Source organism: Physeter macrocephalus, chromosome 6 (genome assembly GCF_002837175.3).
Source record: "Physeter macrocephalus isolate SW-GA chromosome 6, ASM283717v5, whole genome shotgun sequence".
NCBI classification, from domain to species: Eukaryota; Metazoa; Chordata; class Mammalia; order Artiodactyla; family Physeteridae; genus Physeter; species Physeter macrocephalus.
In genome coordinates, this window is record NC_041219.1 from 33,403,136 (window position 1) to 33,423,847 (window position 20,712).

A 20,712-nucleotide genomic window follows, 5' to 3' on the forward strand; every position below is an offset into this window, starting at 1 on the left:
GTGTAAGGTTAGGTTGTTTATTTGAGATTTTTCTTGTTTCTTGAGGTAGGATTGTATTGCTATAAACTTCCCTCTTAGAACGGCTGCATTCCAGAGGTTTTGGGTCACCATGTTTTCATTGTCCTTTGTTTCTAGGTATTTTTTTATTTCCTCTTTGATTTCTTCAGTGATATATTGGTTATTTAGTAGTGTATTGTTTATCCGCCGTGTGTTTGTATTTTTTACAGATTTTTTCCTGTAATTGATATCTAGTCTCATTGTGTTGTGGTTGGAAAAGATACTTGATACTATTTCAATTTTCTTAAATTTACCAGGGCTTGATTTGTGACCCACGATATGATCTATCCTGGAGAATGTTCCATGAGCACTTGAGAAGAAAGTGTATTCTGTTGTTTTTGGATGGAAAGTCCTATAAATATCAATTAAGTCCATCTTATTGGTGAAAGTGAGGTGTTAAAATCTCCTACTATTATTGTGTTACTGTCGATTTCCCCTTTTATGGCTGTTAGCATTTGTTTTATGTATTGAGTTGCTGCTACTTTGGGTGCATAAATATTTACAATTGTTATATCTTCTTCTTGGATTGATCCCTTGATCATTATGTAGTATCCTTCTTTGTCTCTTGTAATAGTCTTTATTTTAAAGTCTATTTTGTGTGATATGAAGATTGCTACTCCAGCTTTCTTTTGATTTCCATTTGCATGGAGTATCTTTTTCCATCCCCTCACTTTCAGTTTGTATGTGTCCCTAGTTCTGAAGTGGGTCTCTTGTAGACAGCATATATACGGGTCTTAACAACTGACTTTTAAATGAGCTTTTAGAATACATTTCATTCAAAATTCATAAATGGGAGACTGCTTCTACTGTATACACTTAGTACCAACTTTTTCTCTAAAATGATGGAAAAGTAACTTCAGTTAATATTGACAGAACTGCTACAAAATTCAAACCAGTATGTTTCTAATGACATGAGATAAATTTTTTACACAAAAAAATTAAGAAGGGAACAATTCTTTATAGAGGCTTTGGAGAAATAATGCCAGTAAAAGTAACACTGTCTGGTATTAAAATATACTAGTGAGGCTAAAAAATAATCTTTTTCTAAGACATTTCAAAATATATCAACAATCTGACAATGTCTTACTAACTTATTTGCTACTCCTCTGTTTCAAGTCACCATATCTCCTGCTCAGATTATTACAACACCCTCCTAAAAGGTTTTCCTGGGCTTCCCTGGTGGCGCAGTGGTTGAGAATCTGCCTGCCAATGCAGCGGACACGGGTTCGAGCCCTGGTCTGGGAAGATCCCACATGCTGCAGAGCAACTCGGCCCGTGAGCCACAACTACTGAGCCTGTGTGTCTGGAGCCTGTGGTCTGCAACAAGAGAGGCTGCGATAGTGAGAGGCCCGCGCACCGCGATGAAGAGTGGCCCCCACCCACCACAACTAGAGAAAGCCCTCGCACAGAAACGAAGACCCAACACAGCCATAAATAAATTAATTAATTTAAAAAAAAAAAAAGAAAAAAACTTAAATAAAAAAAAGGTTCTCCTGCTTCTACCTTTGCCCCTCTATAATCTGTTTTCAACACAAAATCCAGAGTTATTTTCATAAATATCAGTCAAATGAGGCCACCATTGTGATCAAAACCTTTCATGATTCCCCATTTTATTCCAAGGAGAAGCAAAGTCTCTCCAATGGCCTACATGGGCCCCCATATCTCTCACCTCACCTCACAGTACTGTCCCACCTGCTCACCACTTCCTTGCTGTCCCTCAGCACTGAGGCATGCATCACCTTCAAGGCCTCTGCTCTAGGAACCATTTTCTCTGCCCCAAACCACTTACCCCCACCCTCATGGCCATTTGGTTCACTCCTCCCCCTTCCAGTCTCTGCTCAAATCCCATTTTCTCAGTGAGCTCAACCTTGGCCATGCTGTTTAATACTGAAAGCTCCTAGTAACCCCCATCCTGGCACCCCAAAATCCCCTTAAACTGCTTTTTTTCTATTGCGTTTATTGCCTTCTAGCAAACTATAGGACAATGATTTATTTATTTATTTTTTACTGTCTCTGTCCCTCACTTGGATATAAGCTCCTCAAGGGCCTGCATTCTTATGTTTTGTTTCCTAATGTATTCCAAGCACCTAAAACAGTGTCTGGCACAGAGAAATAAGTTGAAGAAATTAATCAATATACTTGCAAATATCAACACTGTTTTAATTCTGTTTTCTTCTCTTTAGCGGGTATGGGGAAAGAGCATTCCTTCAAACTTTGCACATTATAGGTACTCAGTAAATTATTTATTAAGTGAATGATTTGCCTTTTGTCTGACACAAGTAGCTTAGTAATAAATGTGCCCAGGCAAAATGCCAGATACCTTGAAGAGCTCAGAGTGGAACTCCAGTAGAAACAAGACTAGTTGTTCTGCCCGTACTCTTAATAATGATTTGGATTGCAAAACTGCTTTGGCAAGAGTTTTCAGGACCACCGTTTTGTTATCAAACTGTAAACAGAAAGAGTAACATTAACTTGAATCATTTTTATTCAAAAAAAATAGCAGAAGATTGTAAAACTGTTATTGCAATTTTTTTCACCTGTTTTTGTAATTTGTAGGCATTGGGTTCTGATGCAATCGCCATAAAAGTGAGTAGCCGTCGTAATTCTTCTCTAACGTTGGGCAACAACAATCTTAGATATAGTTGTGTTGCTTCAAGTGCTTCTGTTCTTTTCTCATTTTCTGTCACGTGGGTTACAAAGAAGACAAAGCAAGGGACAAAAAAAGCCCAGAGATTATAGTACGTAGCAGTCAATTAAAATGCTACGATACTGTATTTGGTTTGCAGATTCTTTTTTACGCTTGAAAATTTTTATTAGGAAATATTTCAAACACACAGGAAATTATCTACATAATATGCCAAACACCTGCATAATTATATCCAGCACTGTCAAACAGTAATTCATTTTTAACATGAAATTATATGGCCACCTACAGATCTAAAAAAGAGATGTGATGGGTCACTCAATTTTTATTTTGCTAAAAGGTCATCAAATTAATACAATATTTCCAGATACCTCAGTTCTTTAATCCTCTAGTAATATATCAAAATTTTTCTTAGAATGTCCCTGTGATAGAATTACCTTAGATCTAATTGCTATACAACAGTATTATATTTGATAGTACAATTTACATGGCAGGCCAAGTGAATTGAAAAAACACTCCATGAAGTACTTTGACATCATAGAAGAAAAATATTAAAATGCAATACTCATATAATGCATAAAATCTTCTGCAACTTGTATTATTAAAAAAGATTATGCAAAAAAACTGAAGTTTAAACATCTCTTACCTAAAAGTTCAATAATTCCTGAATGAATATCAAAATACTCATCAGTTAATAAGCAATCTCTCTCTTGATTATAATATTTTACTATGACATCAAAGAGTAACTTCTTCTGTGTATTCAATCTTGTCTCTTCATTTCTGTTTTGTACTAACTGCTCACTGACAGTAACTATTAACTGGTCAGGGAAATATTCCAAGCATTCAATTGCTGCATTAAGCCAGTTATCAATCCTGGAGGTAAAAAACAAAATAAAATAAATCAATGGTTAACGTTTCCATGTAACTGCCTAAAACATTGTTTGATAAAACAATAAAATCTAGTTTATAATTAACCAAATCTAAAGAAGAAACTAGTTTTGAGAATCTTTTAAATAATTTTTGCTGGATGACTGAAGGAGTAAATGAGAGGGAATAGCTTTTCTCCTCACCAAATACCACCACACCTTTCTGTACCTTTACTTTCAAGGAATTAAAATATTTGTGGGCCACCTTTTCAATATTTGTTTCTAACTTTGTTAAATTTTGTTCAGAGGAGTTCATCTGTACTGTTCCGTTCCACTGGTGCTTCCTCTCCCCTTTCCCACTCTGATCATTAGGTGCATATGGTTCTATCACTATTTGAAAATAAGATACCAAATATTTCCCCCATTAAGATGCACTGTTTATCCCACCACACAGTTTTCCCCTTTTTTATCTCCCGACCTCAATAAGATAAGCAACTTAGGATCCTTTCACTCCTCCCTCCCTTCAGTGATGATTTTGGAAGGCCTTTAATTCCCCCTTCTCCTCCACCTTCCCCACCCCCAGGTTTTGCTGAGATAGGTTAGTATTTATTATAATTTCCCTTAATACTATGTCCTTCTTTTTTTGATATCTTATTTAGCACTTATATTTTGTACATTCTCACACAGTCTTACCATATCAACTTCGAATATGTTGTGTGTACATGTGTTTGTATGCATGCACATATGTGGGTACAAAATTAGGGAGGAGAGAAAATAGTGAGAGCGCACAGACCAAAGTTCATTGCCTACCAATATTTCCTTTCCTCTTCATCTGTCTCCATCTTGGGGTTCTGGTTATTTCTTTGTAGTCAGATTCAAATCTTTCCTCAAATATTTTCCTAGGAGGAGGTTCCTGAGTGATATATTCTATGAATTCTCGGTGATCCTCAAATATCTTTCCTTCTTCCCTCCTCTTCTCTTTCCCCTTCCATTTCCTTTTTTCTCCCCACCCACACCAACCCCTGTTGAATGGAATATATTGCCTAACATGTGTGACTTATTATCTTCTAGCTCCTAGTGTTGCAGATGAAAAAATTAATGACAGTTGGATTGCATTTCTCTTGCAGATAACCTACACTTTCCACTTGGAAGCTCATAAAGGCTGACTGGCTGCTGTCTGTTTCCTGCAGAGGCATCTAAAGAAATCCTGTTTCTTTGCTGGTGTCCTTATATTCTCCCTGACTCAGGGGCTGGGGAAGACTCATTTGCTGGGTCTTTCTCAGCCTGTTGAATTAGGAGCAAACATGTCATGTGCAAACAGGGCAATGGTTGACGATCTAAGTGGGTTCACAAGCTTTTTGTAGGATCTGAAGCTTTCTGGTTCTCAGGTTTGGAGTCTGATGTTCTTTTCTTGTTTGGCCCATGTGGCAGAAAGCATCGTATCAGTTCTCCTTGCTGGAATCTCAACAGTACCCAAGGTCTTATACTTATGGTTCCTAGCAACTGATTTATGATAGGGCTTATTTCATTGGACTGTAATGTTTTGTTTCATGAATCTCTCCCCTACTAGACTGAGGATTCTCTTAAAGCAGGAATAAATAAACTGGTACAAACCTTGATGGTTGTTACTTTATGGTTATAAAATGGAAATAACAGAACTTTGAAAAAACACTCAGGGCTGGTTCAGGGAAAGAATGATTGACAAATCATGACTGAACTCATATGAATGAAACCACTCAGATTTCCAATAATCTTCTCACAGGTCATAACCACTGTCTTTCTATTTTAGATCAAATGAGAATTCACAGTGATTAATTTTTAAACCAGTGATGGTGTCTGCTCATACATATATGTTCTCACACCTTAAAATACCAAGGGCGAAATATGTGAAAGAACATTTTAGTTAAAAATTGACAATAAAAATGGTCACTCACTCAAGTAGACATAAGCTTGGAATAACCTCTCTGTCGAGGCAAGTGTTCGAGATAACAAGATCTTCCTCTTTACTTAATTGGAGATTTTGTGTTTTAACTGGAGGCTCCAAAATATTTTCTAAGAATGGAATGTGAATCAGTTGAAGAATGCGTAGCAATGTTTGTTGTTTCCAAACATCTTCCACAGCTTAGAAAGAAAAATAATATAACTATCATACTAATAAATAACATATACATATTCAACCAGTATCATAGAATTCTTCCATTTCTAGTAATACAACAGAAAAGCTAATAATATAATGGTTTAATTTCTTAGGATAATTTAAATTTGCTAAATTACAATTTTTCTTTTCAAGATTGACCTTTAAATAGACATCAGGGTTATGAGCCATATTGATTTTATTTTCTGGCTATGTTAATTATAAAGTGATATTATCTAGCTTTTAAGGTGATCAATAGGTTAATTCCAGATATAAAAAAAAAAACTACTGGTCCTGCTTATAAATTATTTTGATGATTGGAGAGAATGAGATTACTAATTATTTATAATTTTATTCAAAGCAGAGATTATTGTAGTTAAGTTGCTTTTAAATAAAAATACAGTATTAGGTTAATTTTAACTTGGGTTTCTGGTCCTTCATGTTAAGAGTTAATAAAGTTTTTCATTATCCTAATTATCAGATCATCATTAATATTTTGTTTTTCCTTTAAATGAAACAAAATTACAAAAGCAACAGCTACAGTAAATCTCTTGTGGAGCTTTACTGCCAGTAGCCTACATATTAAATTTGGACCATAGTCATGATTTGTTTGGTTATAGAGTATTTTGAATAGAATTAACTTTAACTTGTATAAAAATGGGAGATTTCATATAAAATTCTGGGTTTCAAGCTTCTCTTTAAAAATATCTTAAGAGGGCTTCCTTGGTGGTGCAGTGGTTAAGAATCCACCTGCCAATGCAGGAGACACGGGTTTGAGCCCTGGTCCGAGAAGATCCCACATGCCGCGGAGCAACTAAGCCCGTGCGCCACAACTATTGAAGCCTGTGCTCTAGAGCCTGTGAACCACAACTACTGAGCCCGTGTGCCACAACTACTGAAGCCCGTGCACCTAGAGCCCATGCTCCGCAACAAGAGAAGCCACCACAATGAGAAGCCTGCACACCACAACGAAGAGTAGCCCCCCGTTCGCCGCAACTAGAGAAAGCCCGCGCGCAGCAACGAAGACCCAATGGAGCAAAAATAAACAAACAAATAAATAAATAAGAAAAAAAAATCTTAAAATCTCATGACACTGGGCTTGAATTAATGCCTGACCAAAGTTAGCTGATATGAATTAGTGGCTACCCTATTTGCATTGGCATGTCATTTCCAGCTCACCACAAACCCCATCACTTCCTACTGTATCCCAAACAGTGAAGTTGAGTGTCAGCTACCATTTTCATGGTATTGTCCTGTTGGTTTTGTTACAGTAGAAATTAATTTCCCTATAGTTATATCTCTTCCTTAAGTGGGAAAAGGAAAAATAGCCAAGAGGGACCTACATTTCAAGCAAAACAACAATTTTTCCTACACATTTGAAAATGAAGTACTCACCTGCTCTCCAATCTGCCTGGCTCCTAAAGGCATCTGAGTTTACTACTTCTGAGTTATTGGCCCCAAATAAATCAAATTAACAATCTGTTAGTAAAGACTTGAGATCATAAGTAGCCTCTAATCAATCAGTCCACATTTGTCGATAGCAACCTTTGGGCACAGCACTGAACCAAGTGATAGAAAAAGATACATATATAAAAATAGTGGCCCTTCAGCAGCCACACCCTATGTAAGGAGGTAAGGATAGCCACATATGAAATGGATGAAGGCAAATTTTATCAAGTCACCAAGAAGTATGAATAGATATATTATGAATACATCCAAAAGTGGAAAAAAGACTATTCTTAGCAATAGCATCAAGACAGAACATTCATTTACTCAACAAATATTTATCGAGACCTGTTTTGTATTAGGCACTGTTCTAGGTTCCAGGGATATAGTGGTAATCAAAACAGGCAAAATCCTGGCCTTAATTGAGCTTATATTCTAGTGGGGAGAGGGAGGCAGGCAATAAATAAACAAATAAACAAAAAGTGAAATATCTGGTGTGTCAGCTAATAGTAAGTTTTATGGAGAGAAATTAAGCAAGAAAGGAGATTAGACTACATTAGGGGGTTAGTGTTGCAATTTTAAATAAGATGTGTGGGAATTATCATTGGGAAGATGATATATGAGCAAAGACCTTAAGGTGAGGGAGCAGAGAAATGTGCGCATCTAGAACATACTAGCCAAGTGCAGAGCTGATAAATAGAATAGCTAGCTCTGTGTGAGGAAATTAGATTCAAGAAGGATACTGTGGCAACACATATAGCCACCACCATCATCTTAATGGAGCACTTCATACTCAATGATCACTGTGCTGAGTGAAGGGGATCCAAGGGGATAGACTCTACATTTGAAGAGCATACAATCCATCCAGCGTTTAGCATAGCCTACACACACACGTGCATGCATATGCACATATGTACATACATGTACATATGAGTGTATGTGTATAGACGCATAAATAAAAAGAAAATACTTATAAAATGAGGAGGCTGTCTGTGAGCCATTCATCCACTAAATGTAACCTACCAACAGCTAAGCACTGGGCCATTCAACAGGGATACAACAGTGAACAAGGTAAGGACTGTCCCTGTCTAAGTACCTCACACTCCAGTGGGAAATAAAGACAAGTAAACAGGCAATTTCATTAAGTGTGTAAATGTTTTGGTGGGAGAAGTACAGTGTGTTCAGTAGGAATCAAACTTTGTTTCAGCTGAGGAAACCTTTGAATAAACATATTCTTCTGGAAGTCAGGTAAAACAGATTAATAGTGGAATTGCTCCAGCTGATATTGGCATTCCCCTGAGACCTACCCCACAGAGGTGAGGTGAGGGAGAGGTTCTGCACCTTTAGAACCCCTCACATTTCTAAAACAACACACATATATTTCAAAAATATTAGTCATTATATGATCAGTAAGAAACACCTGTAAAAAATAAACAAATCTCAGCAAAGGTGGTTAACCTTAACTCTACTAGTCACACAAATACAAATTTGCAAAAAGCCTGTAGTCCTGGGACTGCATTGCTTTACCACTGCTGGCAGATTTTTCAACTCAATTCAAGGGAAGGTGGTTTCTCAGTTCTTTGGGAATTAAGAAATGACCTTTCTCAAAAAAAAGAGAAACTCCATACTTTTATTTCTTGGCTGAAATGTATATAGGTGTGTTGCCAACTGCATACCTTTAACCAGCCATATTTTTCCAAATAGAAAGTGGCTTAAATTTTCTTGTTGGCCAGCTAATTATTTAATCTTATAAAACCAGATAGTTTTATATCTGAGGTGGTTGTTTTTGTGCTTGAGGATCACAGAAGAATCAGATTTCAGTGGATAATAATAACAACAAAAACTCCTTTCATGCCTGATGTGTTAGAGTTTAGAGACACTTCCAAATGCACTTTCTCCAAAAAGTTTTGGTATGAAAACATAAATTCCAAAGGAGTTAACTTTTTTTAACTCATTAAATACAAGAACAACCAGCCAATTTTAAAGTTAATTCTCTTTTGCAAGCCTTTTTACAAAACAAAAAGCAAACAAAAAACCTACCCTAGCAGATTCAAGACTTTTGAACATAAAGAGATTTCCTATTAGTAATCTATTAAAGACTACTTCTCTCAAAACTATATTTTATTAGAGAGAACAACTAAAATAGTTTTTTGTGTTTCTCTGTTCTGAAGGCTGACACATTCAGCTGCGACAAAGAGCAAACATACCAACTAAACATAACTTCAGTAGTACCCATTTTATAATTTACAACACCTTGTTGCAACAATAATGATAAAACACTGGGGAAAAGTATGGAAATCTAGGTCTGAATCTTGATGCCATTAGTTAATTGTGGAAACTTGGCAAATTATCTAATTTCTCTGAGTCTGTTTCCTTGTCTATAAAATAAACAATCTAAACTAAATTAAGTCTAAAGTAAAGCAGTGGTTCCAAGACTTGGCTGATTTTTGTTTTAACTTAAAATCTCCTTTTTTAGGGAATTCCTTGGCGGTCCAGTGGTTAGGACTCGGTGCTTTCACTGCTGTGGCCTGGGTTCAATCCCTGGTGGGGGAACTAAGATCCTGCAAGACGCACAGTGTGGCCAAAAAACCCAAAAACCAAAAAACTCCTTTTTTTAAAAAGCAAAACTGAATAGTTATTGTTGTGTGACTTACTGTTTAAAAATCTCTGGCTAAACACAATAGTCTTAAAACTAAAGATATTCCTGTTTTCACCTAACATCTTTTTGTTAAATATGTTACTCATAAGAGTAACATATAAAAGTATATGTATCATTTAAAGAGTTTGGGAGATAGATGCAAGAAAGGGAAGAGGCCTAACACCCTGTTTTCCTTTGTAGAAAATTACTAGATGTCCCTAAAACTGAAAAAGCATGAAGTAGCAGTATAAGCATGACATTTAGAGATGTGAGATACATTTACAACACACATGAATTACAATTTATACGAATTGTAAATGGTTGTCTCTGGAGAGGGGGAAATGGGTGAGAGGAGAAGGGTAGGGAATTATTATTTTTGGTAACAAAACCTGTAGGACTATTTGAATGTTTTACATTATGTGCATGTATAACAAAGAAAAAATTAAAATGTTTAAAAAAGTACATAAGGGGCTGCCCTGGTGACGCAGTGGTTGAGAGTCTGCCTGCCGATGCAGGGAACGCGGGTTCATGCCCCGGTCCGGGAGGATCCCACATGCCGCGGAGCGGCGGGGCCCGTGAGCCGTGGCCGCTGAGCCTGCGCGTCCGGAGCCTGTGCTCCGCAACGGGAGAGGCCACAGCAGTGAGAGGCCCGCGTACCGCAAAAAAAAAAAAAAAAAAAGTACATAAGAGTGCCAGCTTTCCTTCCCTACCATGTCTTATTTATTTATTTATCTTTCTGAGTCTCAGTTTCCCAAACTATAAAATGGAAGTTTTACCCCTCACTTTACAGGGCTATTGTTAAATAAATAAATATAAAATGCATAACAAATTGCCTGGCCCAGAGAAAGGCCCAATAAATGAAAATTACTTTTATGCTCATCTTTACTGATAAATTATATCCATCTTTAGTTAGAAATTTCTAAAAGTACACTATATCCTCACGGGAAAATGATGAGACAAGTTTTTCTTTTTCATTTGTAATAGGTAAAAACTGAACTTTTTTTGGCTCCTCTTCTTCAGCCTGTCCTCTAAATATTAATCTTTCTCAGAGTCTTCTTCTAATCCCTCTTCTTTTCTCACTCTGCACCCTTTCTTTGGGCACCGTGCATTTCCCTTATCACACTTATCCTAGTTATTGTTGATAACCTTTGCTCCTCCAGTGTGCAAATCATGCTTGTCTTACTTCTATCATGGTTTGACCACATGCAGTAAAGCGTGTAACCATTAATGAATTGTGTATGCATCCCTCCTAATTGCCCTGGGTATGGGGCTCTTCTTTCAACTGTTAAGTTGCCTTATAAGGACAAAACCACAGGTAGATGAAGTAAATGGTAAAGAGAATTAGAGCAATAGGTAGCCTAGCTGGTTTGTTCTGAAAGGCAAAGAGTAGGGAGATGTTTGGGAGGAGCTTATACAATGGGCAAAGGATATGCTCATAAGAAGATGGTCTTGCATTATAAATAACAAGGACTGGTAATGAGTTTGCATGTTTTTTTTCCTGGTAGTAAGGACTGTAGCACCTCCAGTTAATCTGATCATGGTCATTGTAAAAAAATAAACTAAATGTTATTGGATCTACATTGCCTCACCTGTCTTGTCTGATGCAATCACTATGTAGAAGGAAACTCTTACGGGGAGAGGAGTAGAGAGTCAGTACTCCAAACACACTACTTCTATTGTATCTGAAAAGTCAGTTCTTGGAGACAGTAAAAAGATCAGTGGTTGCCAGGGGGGTAACAGGGAGGGAAGGAGGAACAGGTGAAGTACAGAGCATTTTCAGGGCAGTGAAACTATTCTGTATGATACTATAATGGTGGATACAGTCATCATACATTTGTCAAAACCCACATAATATACACCACCAAGAGTGAACACCAATGTAAATTGTGGGCTTTGGGTGATAATGATATATCAATGTAGGTCCATGTATTATAACAAATAACCACTCCAGTGCAGGATGTTGACAGTCGGGGAGGCTGGGTGTGTGTGGGGGGCAGGGGGCACCTGGGAACTCTCTGTACTTTCTGTTCAATTTCTCTGTGAACCTAAAACTGTTCCAAAAAGTAAGGTCTATTTAAAAAAGTCAGCTCTTCTAACAAAGTTCGGAAAAAAATAATGAAAACTGAAATTACCTTCTTTTGAAAGTGGAAGAACAGGTTTGTCAACTGTGATGTTTGGAGGTAAAGCCAGAGTCCCACTCATTGTATCAATAAGTTCCTCAATTCTTTCCTCACCAATCTCTTGTGCTAGAGGATTTGAAATCACTTTGCCTTCTGGTCTGTTAAGAAATAATATGTGAATTTTTCCATTACATACAGGACCAAAATTTCAAATATGCATTTTAATTTACTCATTAAAACTTATTTACACATTTCCTATTTCCAAAAAGGATGTCAGGCAGCTTACAATAAAAAATACAAGTAATAAATATATTAAATAACAGAATATCACCAGAAGAGGATGTTAGGATTGTAAATAAACAGAAAAAAAAATATGTTAATTCTAAGGTTATCATGGTTGCTGTAACAGAGTAGAAAATTTTTGCTCTAGTTTCGTTTCCATAACTTTGGCTTCATCTACTTTGGCAAAGTCATGTTTCAAAAATTAGGAAGCATATAATACATCAGAGGAGATAAAGTTTTTCCTGGTAAAAATTCTGAAATATTTATGTGATCATGTCCTCCATAACAGTTTTAGAGCAAATGCAGAAAAGATTAATTTTTACATGGCTATTTCTTTTATTGACTTCTGAAAAAAACAGAAAGCATAATATTCAAGGTTTGCTCAATGAAGACTGTTCTGCCAGCAACTAAAACCAATATATTACAGTATCTTGGTTAACACTAACCTTAAAGATTCCTTTGCTTTTATTTCATCATTTAACCCAGTCTCAGAATCCTTTTTTCTTTTGCAAAAAACATAAGATGATTTATTCCCTAGAAACCTGTAGAGACTATTGTTTGAATCCTCAAATTCCAATTCCTTTTCATTTTTGAATAGCTTCATTCCTACTGGTTCAAATACTTTATGGTTCATTAGAACTTGACAAAGTCGAACTCCTTTAAGACGAGAGATATCATTACTACTCAGGCACATATTTTGCATAAGATGACTTAGTACTACATCAACAGCATCAGAACCAGTAAAACAGTCTTTGTATGTTCGTAAATGATGCCTCCTTCTTTTTATTTCCACTTGAGTCTGAAGGGAGTGAATAATACCATCCCATAGCTGAGTAGCTTGAAAAGGACCAGAGCATCCTGAAAAAAAAAAATTAAACATATGTTTCTAACAAATTTAGATTACACAAAAATATGTAAGTTTTTTTGTTTTGGCAACCTTATGCTTTTGCATGGCATATCTGCTAACAATGCCTTTCTTAAGTTTCTTCTCTTCCCATCTTGTGTAAACTATAATATGTTTACTAAGTTTGCACATGTTTGTCTGCCAATAAAATCAGAGTAAACCTAGGAACTTGCTTTACTGATATGAAATATACTACTATGTGAATTTATACATCCGTATGTTACATGCTTAATAACTAGCTAGACTTAGTCTTGAAGAATATTATTTCAGGCTACATTTAAAAGGAATGTACACACACATTGGAGTCTTGATTATTACAGAGATGTGGCTTCACCAGACTCTGCTTTTCCTTTCTTCTTTTTGCCTTTTTGAACAATGACAAGCATTACATGAAAGAAATCTACGGCAAGGAGCTGAAAAAACTAATCAATTTATCTGCCAGCTGTTCTTCTTGAAAAATAAAAGTTTGTGAGGAATAATGAAAATCTGAAAACAATGAAAATGTCCAGTGCCTGGGGAATAGTTAAGTAAATTATGGAATAGCCTTATTATAGGATATTAAGCAGCCATTAGGAAGAATGACATTTATAGCATGGAAGGATTTCATTAAGTAGTAAAGACAAAAAACCAATGAGGTTGGGCAGAACAATTTATATACTATCATCCTAGTTATGTAAAAATGAATTCCTAATCTACATACAAATATATGTAAATAGAAAAGTCTGGAAGGATAAACCTCAAAGTAACCTTTAGGAAATAATAGGTGTAATGAAAGGATACTCACTTTTTAGTATACATATTTCCAGTTTTTATAACGTACATATATAATTTTTTCAATTAATTGTAGACAATAAATTTTAAAATTGAGATGTAATTCACATTCCACAAAATTCACCCTTTTAAAGCATACAATTCAATGGTTTTTAGGTACATTCACAAAGCTGTGCAGCTAACTCTATTATCTAACTCCAGACCATTTTATCACTTCAAAAAGAAACCCATACACACATATACACTCTTGATACTATGTATAAAATAGGTAACTAATGAGAGTATACTGTATAGCACAGGGAACTCTACTTATTGCACTGTGGTGACCTAAATGGGAAGGAAATCCAAAAAAGAGGGGCTATATGTATACGTATAGCTGATTCATTTTGCTGTACAGTAGAAACTAACACAACATTGGAAAGCAACTATATTTCAATAAACATTAATTTTTTAAAAAGAAACCCATAGTTAGCAATCCTCATTCCCCTCTACCTCAGTAAATTTTTATTAAAAATTTTTTAATAAGATAAGGGAATACGTTGAAACATCTAGAATGTTGTTTCTAGATTTTCGTTGTTGTTAGAATCTGAGAATTTAAGCTCTTTCTTCCTCTGACTATGAATAACTGGAAACAGGATGTCCAGCTTTACATAATGGTCTGATGTTTAGGACAGAAATAAAAGCCCATCACCTTCAAATGCCTTCTGTAACAGCTGTCTGTCTGTCTGTCCTTGAACTATTGGCCCGAGACACTGTGGACAGTGCATAGACAGGAGTAGGGCGTGGAGGGCGAGGAGTGGAAAAGGGGAGGGGTTGAGGATGGAGTAGGGACTGGGTTAGGGTAGGGTGGGGTGGATAAAGCTAGGAGTCTATGAGCGGAGGAGACAGGGGTATTTTCCGTCTGCCTCTCTAAGCGTCATTAAACAAGTAGGCTAGGTTAAAGAAATAGTCCTCGTGCTCAAGGACTTGCCATCTAGTACTTTTAACCCCTTGTTGTTCTAAGTGTAGCCCGCTGACCAGCAGCAGTGACATCATCTGGGAACTTATTAGAAACGAAGAATATCAGACTCTACTCTTGAATCCAAACTGCATTTTAACAAAGTTCCCAAATGATCTGTGTGTATATTAAAGTTTGAGAAGCACCGCTTTCCAGGACGCCCCAAGGAGAGTAGCTTCTGAAAAGGCCCAGTGCCGGTCCTCAGCGGGACTGAGAGAGCAGGTGGGCCGGGAAAGGGGCGGGTCCAGGAAAGGGGCGGGCCCCAGAGGCCGAGGCACAAAGTCCAAAGCGCCCTCTCGCCTCAGCCGTCCCCCCGCTTCGGTGCACATTTGGTTAGGATCTAAAGGGGTACCTGTCCTCCTTTTCCGGCAGAAAACATCTCTAGGGCTCACGAAACTCGACACGCTCCGCCCTGGGCCGGGAAGCTGGCTCTGGCTGCCAAGGCTACGGAACCGCGGAGTCAAAAGAACCGCCATAAACTCGTCCGCCGGGCTCCACCCCCGGCCCGTAACCCCGCCCCCACCCTGTTCTCGGGAGGCGGAGACCAAAGACGTCCCGGCCCTGCCCCTTCCGAACTAGCCGGAAGTGACGTCATGCACGGGCTGGCTGGTCTTTCGGTCTTCTTCCCCCTCCCTTACTCTTCCTCCCCAGTCCCTCCCCTCCCCTCCCCCTTCCTTCCTCTGGTTCCAGCCTTTGAGGCCGCGCGAGTGTGAGAGGCTATGGAGTAAGCCGGCGGCAGTGGCCAGGCGCCGGGGCTGAGCAGGAGCAGCCAGGAGGCGTTTGGGGGGGCGAGGGAAAAGAGCCCCAGCACCGCCCCTCCCGGGGGAGAAGGGGAAGAGGTGAGTGACCCCCCACGGGCACGGAACGACGTCCTTCACCGGCCGCGCTCTCGCTTGGGCTCCTCAGGCAACGAGAAGGAATGGGGAAGGACCTGCGCCCGGGGTAGGCCTCCTAAGGTCCCCGGGGCTGGCGACTGTTGCCTGGTGACGGGCCTGCCAGCTGCAGGCGGGGCCGGCGGGCGCCCGCGCGAAGCAGGGCTGGGGGAGCGGCGAGCTCCGGGGAGAGGATCTGGGAGGCCCGAGTCTCCCGAAGAGGTCTGGAAGCGACTGGAGACCCCGGGCTGGAGCCATCTGCTGGAGGGAGAGCCCTTGGCTCCGGCTCGGGAGCTCGGGTTTCCGTGGTGGAGATCTTGGTTCCTTTTGGGAAATTGGACACTACTCTGGGACTGGGTGAGAACAAACAGCTCCCCTCGGTTCTGAGGTCCGCCTCTGATAACCTGGGTTACCATCTAGGGCCCTACCGCCCGGCGTCCTTTTCTGACAGTAGCTTTAGTTCTGGAATGGAAGGTTATTGTTTGTGAGGTGGGTGGGGCAGGTGTTTTGTTAAATACCTGCTCAGAGGCTCCTGCACTCCTGTTTTTCAAAGCGGGAGAGAAAGGATGGAAGAAGGTTGAGACCCATGAGGCTTGCAAAAACTTGGGATCCGACTGAATACATACCTATGATCAGTTATGAAGGGGACCAGTATTGGCACGTCAACTCCCATAACAGTCTTCCTGAGACTCCAGACTCAAGCGACTTAAAAGCACTATGTCAGTAGTGACTTACAATTGTAAGTTGCAAACTAGTATTTTTGTAGATCAAAGTCAGGAATCATCTGTATGGCTTTTTTTTTTACAAATTGGATTCTATGAGTAAGAAGTTTTCTAAGTCGCATTCGCAAGCCTCTCCATTCTGGAAAATTAATATACTTTAAGGTTAATGCTCCAAACCAACCTGTCACTGTAAAACCGGTCATGTCCTGGTAACAGCTTGAAAGGTTATTGAAGCTTCCTTTTGGACTTTGCAGGCCTTCTTTCGTTTGGCTTCTTATTTTTGGGTTTAAATATTAATTTTTAAAAAGTTTTAAAATAATTTATCAGCTGAGTGTATAAATAGAATTCTTGAGACACTATTAAACTGTAGTCATAAAAGACACTTTTGGGGGCTTCCCTGGTGGCGCAGTGGTTGCGCGTCCGCCTGCCGATGCAGGGGAACCGGGTTCGCGCCCCGGTCTGGGAGGATCCCACATGCCGCGGAGCGGCTGGGCCCGTGAGCCATGGCCGCTGAGCCTGCGTGTCCGGAGCCTGTCCTCCGCAACGGGAGAGGCCACAACAGAGGGAGGCCCGCATACCACAAAAAAAAAAAAAAGACACTTTTGGGGGACTCTAAAGGAACAGAACCTAAAGGAAGGACCTTCATTCTGTTCAGATCCACTGAACACACATGCAGAAACCTTTTGTCTCTAAGATCCATAAACACCCAATAAAATAAATAGAAGCACATTGTACTTACATACACTGGAATATTTCTGTAAAAATCAACCTCATACTTGTGAATAACTACTCATACTCACATGTTTGAAATTCATGACTTATCCCCCAAGGAAAAGAGGTCCTCTTACTGTGTTTGACTCAAGTGACTAGCTTCATCATCCATCCCTTTCTATAGCAGTAGAGATTTGACAACTTCCTGTCTCTCAGGCCTCATATCAGTCTCTCTTGAAGTCTCTTGATTTTACCTCTTTGAATACCTCTTGAGTCTGTATACTCCTGGTCTTCATACTAGTACTCTAGTTCCAGCCACCATCGTTTCTCATTTGAAGTATTTATGGTCTCCTAATTAGGGTCTACCTGCATTTACTGTGGCTCCCTCTGTAGTTTTCCACATCAGACTGAGTGACTTTTTCAAAATGTAGATCTAATCACATTATCTCCATGTTTAAAACTCTTCATTGTTTTTAAGCTCAACTAAAATCTTTAACAGGCTCTTTAGGTCCCTCTTAATTACCTTTGTGACCTCATCTCCACAGCACCTTCTGGCATTCTTTTCTCCTCCTAGTCACTCTGTTCTTTCTGTTCTGCTTCAGGTATATGGCTTTTGATTATGATGCATCCTTTGCGTGGCAATGCTCTTCCTTTCCTTTTCATTCAGTTAATGCCTGCTCATCATTCAGCTCACGTCAGGGAAGACTTTCCTGATTACGATAGATTCCCCTAATTATATGTTCTCATGACACCATTGCAGAGTTGCCATGCTTATTAATACTTAATAAATTAATGAGATTTCCCTAATCTGATACTGTGTAAGTGCTTAATAAATGTTTTTTAAATGAAAATTCATTGACTGCTTAGTAAATGTGCCAAGAATTGTACTAAGCATTTTCTGTGTATCATCTTTAATCCTCACAACAGTCACTTGAGGAATGGGTGGCAATTCCTCTTTAGAAAGATTGGAATTAGTGTTAGGGAGGCTAGTTGGTGGTCATAGTGCTTGTATTAGAACTGGCATTTGAACCCAGGTTTTGTTGCCACTGAAGATTGTGTGCTTAATTATATAATTCACTGTGCATCAGAATCTCCTGGGGAACTGCTCAAAATATAAATGCCTTGACTGCACATTTATGGATTCTGATTCCAAAGGTTTGAGATAGTACATAGACATCTGTATGTTTTAACAAGTTGCCCAGTCATTTAGATGTTTTTAGATTTTCACCAGAGTTTGAAAATCATTGCTTTGGAGTTTGAAAACCATTGTTTTAGACAACACTTCAGTGCTTTATGAGTTTCAGTTTTCATATTTTGTACTATGCTGTGTTTCAGATTTTATATGCTCTTAAATCAAGGAAGAACTGTAGTCCTAGGGAAGTGCCCTTAGTGACCATTTTGTCTAATTTCCTACCCAGTTATTCCTTTTCCTCTTTCTCTGGCTAGAGGAGCTGAATAGTGAGAGACTGCCACCCCAGTGCTGTTGCTACTTTTTTTTTTAAATTTCAATAATTTCCAAATATCTGGTTGACTTCCTGTAGTAAAAGCTATACTAAGTTCATGGGCTGGAAATGCCTTCTAAAGAGTTGGATGTAATCACTCCTCAAATTTTACTTATTGGGCTTCCCTGGTGGTGCAGTGGTTGAGAGTCCGCCTGCCGATGCAGGGTACACGGGTTCCTGCCCCGGTCCGGGAAGATCCCACATGCCGCGGAGCGGCTGGGCCCGTGAGCCATGGCCGCTGAGCCTGCGCGTCCGGAGCCTGTGCTCCGCAACGGGAGAGGCCACAGCAGTGAGAGGCCCGCGTACCGCAAAAAAAAAAAAAAAAAAAAAAAATTTACTTATTGTTCATATTAGTAGTTTGATATTTAAGTATATGTTGCCTTATAACCTCTCATTCTGCTTTTAAAATCTTATTGTATACCAGCTTAATGATAGAAACAATGTTTTACTTCTGTTTCTCCTACTGCACCTTAGCATGGTGTTTTCCACCTCTTCTGTACCCAGTAGTTTGTTGAATGGATGTGTGCTTCACTGTACATTGCTAAGTCTTCTTAGTTTTTTAGGTTTGTTTCTTAAATCAGGTGTGTCCCCTGAAGTAATCTGTTCTAGCTCAACTTATAATAATTAGATACCTTCTGTAGTTGTAAAGAGAATGATTGTATTGAGCTGGTACAATCTTTGTTTCCTGAGTAAAATTAAACATGGTTTCTGTATAGGCCAAAGAATGTTTTTAACCATTTTTTAAAAACTGTCTCTTTAAAAATCTTTTAGTAATCTGTAAGCCCCCCTACAAGAAAAAAAACACATATTTCAAAAGTATATCTCAGGATTATCTTAGATATAAACAGATAAGCACTGCATATAGGAGTATAGGTACAAAATTTTTACCAAGTTTCACGAAGCATTTTGTCAAAATTATATGTCATGTTAATGTAATTCTTATTTCAAATTATAAAATTTTATGAGTATTTGTACAAATGACTATATAAGTGGTATTTTAAAATTCTCAGACCCTTGTACCTCTTTAAGGACTAAAACTATTTTGAATTCATTTGTATTTTATTGTGTTTTTTTTGTAGTCAATGTGTATTATTTTGTACTTATTAAAAGTCTAGTCTCTGTAACTAACCGTTACTAAACATAATTTCATTATCAGATGTAATTACAGTAACTTTTTTTTTTTTTTGCGGTACGCGGGCCTCTCACTGCTGTGGCCTCTCCCGTTGCGGAGCACAGGCTCCGGACGCGCAGGCCCAGCGGCCATGGCTCACGGGCCCCCCCACTCCGCGGCATGTGGGATCCTCCCGGACTGGGGCATGAACCCGTGTCCCCTGCATCGGCAGGCGGACCCTCAAGCACTGCGCTACCAGGGAAGCCCCCTACAATAACCTTTTTATTTGCATTACAGTGTTTCCAACAAAAAATGCAAGCTAATTCGACTTATTGTTCAAATTACTAATCAAATTACTAAAAAAAGAATATTTTATTCTTGGGGAAGTAGAAAAAGGGACTTTTGGAGTTTTGCTACTTGAAAATTCACAAAGTTTTATTTTATCCTGCTATATCTAGAGTTTATGAGTAGGCAGAACTGAAAGAATTGCCAGTTCCTTTCAGCCATGGGCCATCAGGTGCCAAATACCCAACTCACCTTCTGCCAGGTGCATGTAAAATCTAGTATGAACAGATTCATCTACTGGTTTTAGTAAAAGCCAAGTGATGGCTGAATCAGATGGTAGGGAGATATAATCTTGGTATCATACTGAAGCTGCCCCAAGTCTTATTTTGGCTGGGATTTACAAGGGGAATATTGAATTTCAAGTGAATTCTACTAAATGGTATACAAGGGACAATCACTTATATGAATAAATATTTCTATCACTTATAATTTTGTCTTAGAGAAATAAGACTTCTTTATTCATTTATCAAGTGAAATTTGAAAAGCTATCATTTTAAGAAAATATATTTGGTCTCTAGGTTTCTTACATGTCAAAAAGCTATTGCCAGTAATTCAAAATCTCATTTAAGCTCAGATCTTATTTCATAAAC

At 38.6% G+C, this 20,712-nt stretch overlaps 2 protein-coding genes across 3 annotated transcripts in view; one reads left to right on the top strand and one right to left on the bottom strand.

Annotated features, from left to right (window-relative positions):
- Positions 1 to 15,344, bottom strand: part of DEPDC4 (DEP domain containing 4) — a 27,153-nt gene extending 11,809 nt beyond the window's left edge. Inside the window, exons 1-8 of the mRNA XM_028490486.2 lie at positions 15,212 to 15,344; positions 12,634 to 13,045; positions 11,918 to 12,063; positions 7,097 to 7,144; positions 5,502 to 5,688; positions 3,348 to 3,574; positions 2,595 to 2,737; positions 2,378 to 2,503 (exon numbers count right to left, since the gene is read on the bottom strand). Coding sequence (XP_028346287.1) covers positions 2,378 to 2,503; positions 2,595 to 2,737; positions 3,348 to 3,574; positions 5,502 to 5,688; positions 7,097 to 7,144; positions 11,918 to 12,063; positions 12,634 to 13,045; positions 15,212 to 15,335 — 1,413 coding nt within the window. The 5' untranslated portion in view covers positions 15,336 to 15,344. The remainder of the gene's footprint in view (positions 1 to 2,377; positions 2,504 to 2,594; positions 2,738 to 3,347; positions 3,575 to 5,501; positions 5,689 to 7,096; positions 7,145 to 11,917; positions 12,064 to 12,633; positions 13,046 to 15,211) is intronic.
- A 121-nt stretch (positions 15,345 to 15,465) lies between these two features.
- Positions 15,466 to 20,712, top strand: part of SCYL2 (SCY1 like pseudokinase 2) — a 58,281-nt gene continuing 53,034 nt past the window's right edge. For both annotated transcript variants that reach the window (XM_055085258.1, XM_007103361.4), the window contains exon 1: positions 15,466 to 15,698. The gene's annotated coding sequence lies outside the window, so the exon portion shown is untranslated. The remainder of the gene's footprint in view (positions 15,699 to 20,712) is intronic.